At 61.0% G+C, this 6,239-nt stretch overlaps 1 protein-coding gene across 4 annotated transcripts in view; it reads right to left on the bottom strand.

Moving 5' to 3' along the window:
- Window positions 1-249: 249 nt before the first annotated feature.
- The window catches only part of TPM2 (tropomyosin 2), a 42,430-nt gene continuing 36,440 nt past the window's right edge, over window positions 250-6,239 (bottom strand). For all 4 annotated transcript variants that reach the window (XM_075914742.1, XM_075914740.1, XM_075914746.1 and 1 more), the window contains one exon: window positions 250-548. In XM_075914742.1, the coding sequence (XP_075770857.1) occupies window positions 466-548 (83 nt within the window). In that variant the 3' untranslated portion in view covers window positions 250-465. The remainder of the gene's footprint in view (window positions 549-6,239) is intronic.

The following is a 6,239-nucleotide window of genomic DNA, read 5'->3' as shown; positions in this document are numbered from 1 at the left end:
TACAGCGGTGCCTGCTCCTACAGCATGGACAAACTGACCCAGGACATCAAACCCCAAAGACAGGGAAGCCCTATGTGGGCAAGTCTTCCACCCCCACCCCTCCTGATAGCAACTGGAGGGGGCTGGCTCCAGTGTACCCAGGCAGGCCAAGAGCCTCCTTGAAATGAGCTGGGAGGGACAGAGGCTTCCAGTTGCAGGCAGCTTCTCCTGCCCCCTACCCCACCCAGCTAGAGACCAGACATCTGTCCATCTTGTTAAACTTGCTTTAATTTTTGGACATGAAGACAGGACAGAGCCGATCTGGCTGTGCACAGACAAGACGCCCCAGGCCAGGGTATAGGCTGCAGGGTTTCCCTTCTCATGGATGTGTGGCTTTGGCCATGATGCAGTTCACTTGGTGACCTCCAGAGGGTGCCAGTGGGGTTCAGGTGCAGGGACAGGTGGACAGAGGAGCTCTCAAGCGGCTCAGAGGTTGTTCAGCTCCAGCAGGGTCTGGTCTAGAACTTGGTGAATGCCAACGTTCTCCTCTTTGGCACTGGCCAGATTCTCTGTAAACACAAAGGACATGCAGACACGCAGCCAGACAGACGGAAAGACACACACACAGCCAGAAAGGATCAGACGCAGACACACAGATCCAGACATGCAAGAAGACTGACCCACCCATCCCCATCCCAGTGCTTCACCACCAGCCAAGTGAAATCGTTTTTCCTAATTTCCAATCTAGACCTCCCCCACTGTAACTTGAGCCCATTGCTCCTTGTTCTGCATCTGTCACTACTGAGAACAGCCTCTCTCCATCCTCTTTGGAACCTCCCTTCAGGAAGTTGAAGGCTGCTATCAAATCCCCCTTCACTCTTCTCTTCTGCAGACTAAACAAATCCAAATCTCTCAGCCTCTCCTTGTAGGTCTTGTGCTCCAGCCCCCTCAGTACCCTCGGATGCATTAAATCCGGACCCATGGATATGTGTGTCTCTAGCTTTTCTAAATAGTTCCTAACCTGTTCTTTCCCCACCGAGGGCTGCCCACAGCGTTCCCAGACTGCGTTGCCTAGTGCAGTCATCTGGGAGCTGACCTTGTCCGTGAATACAGAGGCAAAGAAAACATTGAGTACTTCAGCTTTCCCCACATCATCTGTTACTAGGTTACCTCCCTCATCCAGTAAGGGCCCCACACCCTCCCTGAGCACCTTCCTATTGCTAACATTCCTGTAGAAACCTTTCTTGTTCCCCTTCACATCCCTCACCAGCTGCAATTCCAATTGCACTTTCGCCTTCCTGATAACCCCCCGGCATTCGAGCAATACAGGCAGTCCCCAGGTCACGTACAAGATAGGGACTGTAGGTTTGTTCTTAAGTTGAATTTGTATGTAAGTCGGAACTGGCGTCCAGATTCAGCCGCTGTGGAAACTGACCAGCAGCGGCTGAATCGGACACGCCTGGGGCAGAGCAGCTGGAGTGCTGCCAGGTAGGTCCCCGCAGCTCCGCACCTCGGCGATACTGGACCAACCCGGCAGCACCCCAGCTGCTCTACCCCAGGCGTCCCCAAGTCAGTCGCTGCTGAAACTGATCAGCAGCTGATTCCTGGAAGCCCAGGGCAGAGCAGCTCTGCCTCGGGCTTCCTGTAGTCAACCGCTGATCAGTTTTAGCAGCTGCTGACTTAGGGACACCTGGGGCAGAGCAGCTGGGGTGCTGCTGGATTGGTCCAGTAGCGCCGCACCTCGGCACTGTGGGACCAACCCGGCAGCCCCCCAGCTGCTCTACCCCAGGCATCGGCGAGAAAATACTGGTCTGCTGGGGGGGGGGGGGGTGCACTAGCTGCGGGCCCTCCCCCCCCAGCAGACCAGGGAGACGCGGAGCGTCTTTTCTCGCCGCGGAGGACGCGGGCAGCGGGACCCCTGCGGCACGTCTCGGCGGTCTGCTGGGGAGGGCGCAGCTAGTTTGGGGTTCCCATACCCCGTTCGTAAGTAGGGATCTGACATAAGTCGGATCCACGTAACCCAGGGACTGCCTGTATATTTATACTCCTCCGTGGTTATCTGGCCAAGTTTTCACTTCTTGTAAGCTTCCTTTTTCTGTTTAAGTTCACCAAGGATGTCCCCAGTAAGCCAATCTGGTCGCCTACCATATTTGCTTTTCTTGCTGCACATCGGTATGGTTTCTTCCTGTGCCTTTAATAAGGCTTCTTTAAAATCCTGCCATACACACAGATCCAGACATGCCAAGAGACAGACCTATCCACACACAAGGATAGACAAACCGACCAAACCAGACAGGACCAAACCCAGACACACAGATCCAGACATGCAAAGAGCCAGACCCGCCCACACGCAGGGACAGACCGACCGACCCAGACGGGACCAAACCCAGACACACAGACCCAGAGGTGCAGAGTCAGACCCGCCCACAGACAGAGACAGACCGACCGACCCAGACGGGACCAAACCCAGACACACAGACAGACCCGCCCGCACACAGGGACAGACCGACCCAGACGAGAGCAAACCCAGACAGACCCGCCCACACACAGGGACAGACCGACCCAGACGAGAGCAAACCCAGACACACAGACAGACCCGCCCGCACACAGGGACAGACCGACCGACCCAGACGGGACCAAACCCAGACACGCAGACAGACCCACCCGCACTCAGGGACAGACCGACCGACCCAGACGAGACCAAACCCAGACACACAGACAGACCCGCCCGCACTCAGGGACAGACCGACCGACCCAGACGGGACCAAACCCAGACACACAGACAGACCCGCCCGCACTCAGGGACAGACCGACCGACCCAGACGGGACCAAACCCAGACACACAGACAGACCGACCCAGACGGGACCAAACCCAGACACACAGACAGACCCGCCCGCACTCAGGGACAGACCAACCGACCCAGACGAGACCAAACCCAGACACACAGACAGACCCGCCCGCACTCAGGGACAGACCGACCGACCCAGACGGGACCAAACCCAGACACACAGACAGACCCACCCGCACTCAGGGACAGACCGACCGACCCAGACGAGAGCAAACCCAGACACACAGACAGACCCGCCCGCACACAGGGACAGACCGACCCAGACGAGAGCAAACCCAGACACACAGACAGACCCGCCCGCACACAGGGACAGACCGACCCAGACGAGAGCAAACCCAGACACACAGACAGACCCGCCCGCACTCAGGGACAGACCGACCGACCCAGACGGGACCAAACCCAGACACACAGACAGACCTGCCCGCACACAGGGACAGACCGACCCAGACGGGACCAAACCCAGACACACAGACAGACCCGCCCGCACTCAGGGACAGACCGACCGACCCAGACGGGACCAAACCCAGACACACAGACAGACCCGCCCGCACTCAGGGACAGACCGACCGACCCAGACGGGACCAAACCCAGACACACAGACAGACCGACCCAGACGGGACCAAACCCAGACACACAGACAGACCCGCCCGCACTCAGGGACAGACCGACCGACCCAGACGAGACCAAACCCAGACACACAGACAGACCTGCCCGCACACAGGGACAGACCGACCCAGATGAGAGCAAACCCAGACACCCGCACACGAACAGACATTTCCGTGTCGCTGGGGACCAGTTTCCACACAGCATCACGTACCCCAGCTCCAATCCAAGGTCCCACCAGGGCCACATCCTGACCTCACAGGGCAGCAAGAGCTGAGAGGCCCGGGAGGGCTCTTTGGCCAGTCCATCCTTGCAGCCTAATTGCACACCCCGGCTTCAGCCTGGGCTCGCCGAAGGTGCTAGTGCGCATGGGCCGTCAGGTGGCAGGGGCCATGTGCTCCAACGGGACCTGGTGCCTCCCCGCGAGCGAGGCCCATCCCAGAGAGCCTGGGCCGATACAGGGTAGGAGGTGCCAGGTTCCGACCGGCTGCTGGGACTGGGCAGGGAATGGCGATCCACGGAGAGTCGGAGCTCAAGAGGAGACAGAGGAGAACGGAGGGAGAGAGACCAGCGCTAACGAACTGCGGGAGCCAGTTCTTCTAGCCCTGCTGCACAGAACCTGCCCGCAGCCTGGGACACCAGCCAAGGACGCCCTGCCAATGGCTCCACCCTCGGCAGGTGCCTGCAAAGTGCTGCCCCAGCCGAGAGAGGCTGGGGCCAAAGCCACTGGGCTCCCACCCTGGTCCTGCAGCATCCAGAGAGCCCCTGGTCTCCCCTTCCCGGGAGCACGACACTCGGGGCAGGGGGGGGCAGGTTCGTGTCCCCCCAGCCGGGGCAGCTGGCTCCGCCCAGCAGTCACTCACTGGAGAAGGGGGGCTCCAGGGTCCCAATCGCTGGGCTGGGCTGGCAGCAGGCTCCACCCCGGGGCAAATCTGCCAGCTCGAGGCAGGAGACTCCAGCCGCTTAGTGGGCTGGTGGCTCTGAGCTGCAAGGCCGGGGGGCCTCCAGCAGCAGGGACTTGCCACGGCCCTGGCCCACCCAGCCTGGTGGAACCTGTCCCAGGACTCTGGCTGCAAGGGAAGTCCTGGGCGACAGGCAGTGGGATGGCAGGGCTGGAACCCCGCAGAACAGGCGAGGGGACAAGCAGGGCATGGGCTGAGCCTGGCTCAGTTGTTAAGTTCGTTAAGGATGACCCGCAGTTCGTTAGTGAGAACACGGTTTTTCTCCGCCTCCTGCTGGGAGCGTTCTACCGAAAACAGAGACATCAGCAGCAGAGAGAGAGAGAGAGAGAGAGAGAGAGAGTGTTAGTGCAAAGAGAAACTCAGGTTAGCACAGACGCCATCAGTGTATGCCGAACCCAGGGGACCACCTCCCCATGGCCCAGAGGAAGGAGAAAAACTCCGTCTGCAGCAGCTGGGGAGAGGGCTCTGGCCCGGCCCCATTGGAGAAGGAAGGGGGAGACGGTTGCAGGGGAGATGGTTGCAGATGGGGAGAGGTCTCTGGCCCGGCCCCATTGGAGAAGGAAGGGGGAGACGGTTGCAGCTGGGGAGAGGGCTCTGGCCCGGCCCCATTGGAGAAGGAAGGGGGAGACGGTTACAGGTGGGGAGAGGTCTCTGGCCCGGCCCCATTGGAGGAGGAAGGGGGAGACGGTTACAGGTGGGGAGAGGGCTCTGGCCCGGCCCCATTGGAGAAGGAAGGGGGAGACGGTTACAGGTGGGGAGAGGTCTCTGGCCCGGCCCCATTGGAGAAGGAAGGGGGAGACGGTTGCAGGGGAGACGGTTGCAGATGGGGAGAGGTCTCTGGCCCGGCCCCATTGGAGAAGGAAGGGGGAGACGGTTGCAGCTGGGGAGAGGTCTCTGGCCCGGCCCCATTGGAGAAGGAAGGGGGAGACGGTTGCAGCTGGGGAGAGGGCTCTGGCCCGGCCCCATTGGAGAAGGAAGGGGGAGACGGTTGCAGCTGGGGAGAGGTCTCTGGCCCGGCCCCATTGGAGAAGGAAGGGGGAGACGGTTACAGGTGGGGAGAGGGCTCTGGCCCGGCCCCATTGGAGAAGGAAGGGGGAGACGGTTACAGATGGGGAGAGGGCTCTGGCCCGGCCCCATTGGAGAAGGAAGGGGGAGACGGTTACAGGTGGGGAGAGGTCTCTGGCCCGGCCCCATTGGAGAAGGAAGGGGGAGACGGTTGCAGGGGAGACGGTTGCAGATGGGGAGAGGTCTCTGGCCCGGCCCCATTGGAGAAGGAAGGGGGAGACGGTTGCAGCTGGGGAGAGGGCTCTGGCCCGGCCCCATTGGAGAAGGAAGGGGGAGACGGTTGCAGCTGGGGAGAGGGCTCTGGCCCGGCCCCATTGGAGAAGGAAGGGGGAGACGGTTGCAGATGGGGAGAGCTGGATTACAAGCTGGTCCGGGAGCACATGGCTCTTTGCAGGGAAAAGCCAATCACCGCCCCAGGAAGGAAAGGTGCTGCCCCGCTCAGCTGGGTGCCAAGCCGCCAGGGCTGCGGAGTGGGGCATGTGCTGCAGGAGGGTCAGGCAATGGAGCAGACAGGATCAGGGACCTGGGACCTAGAAGGAGCCCAGGGACAAGGAGAGTACTCCTTTCCAGAGCAGCTGGCTGGCTGCTCCCCCAGCAAGGCCCAGAGCGGCCGGGGCAGGACTGAGCTTAGGGACTGGCAGGCTCCAGCGCCCAGCCCAGCCCCGCCCCGCCGGCGAGAGCACACAGCAGGAGCCCCGCAAAGGGCCATGTGCAGGCATGAGAGTGAGACAGACAATGAGGGTGGAGGTGAAAAACCCAGAGCAGCATGAAGGAGACCAAG

This window comes from Pelodiscus sinensis, unplaced genomic scaffold (genome assembly GCF_049634645.1).
Source record: "Pelodiscus sinensis isolate JC-2024 unplaced genomic scaffold, ASM4963464v1 ctg72, whole genome shotgun sequence".
Taxonomy (NCBI): Eukaryota; Metazoa; Chordata; order Testudines; family Trionychidae; genus Pelodiscus; species Pelodiscus sinensis.
The sequence above is the reverse complement of the archived record's forward strand: the minus strand, read 5'-3'. Positions and strand labels throughout refer to the sequence as shown.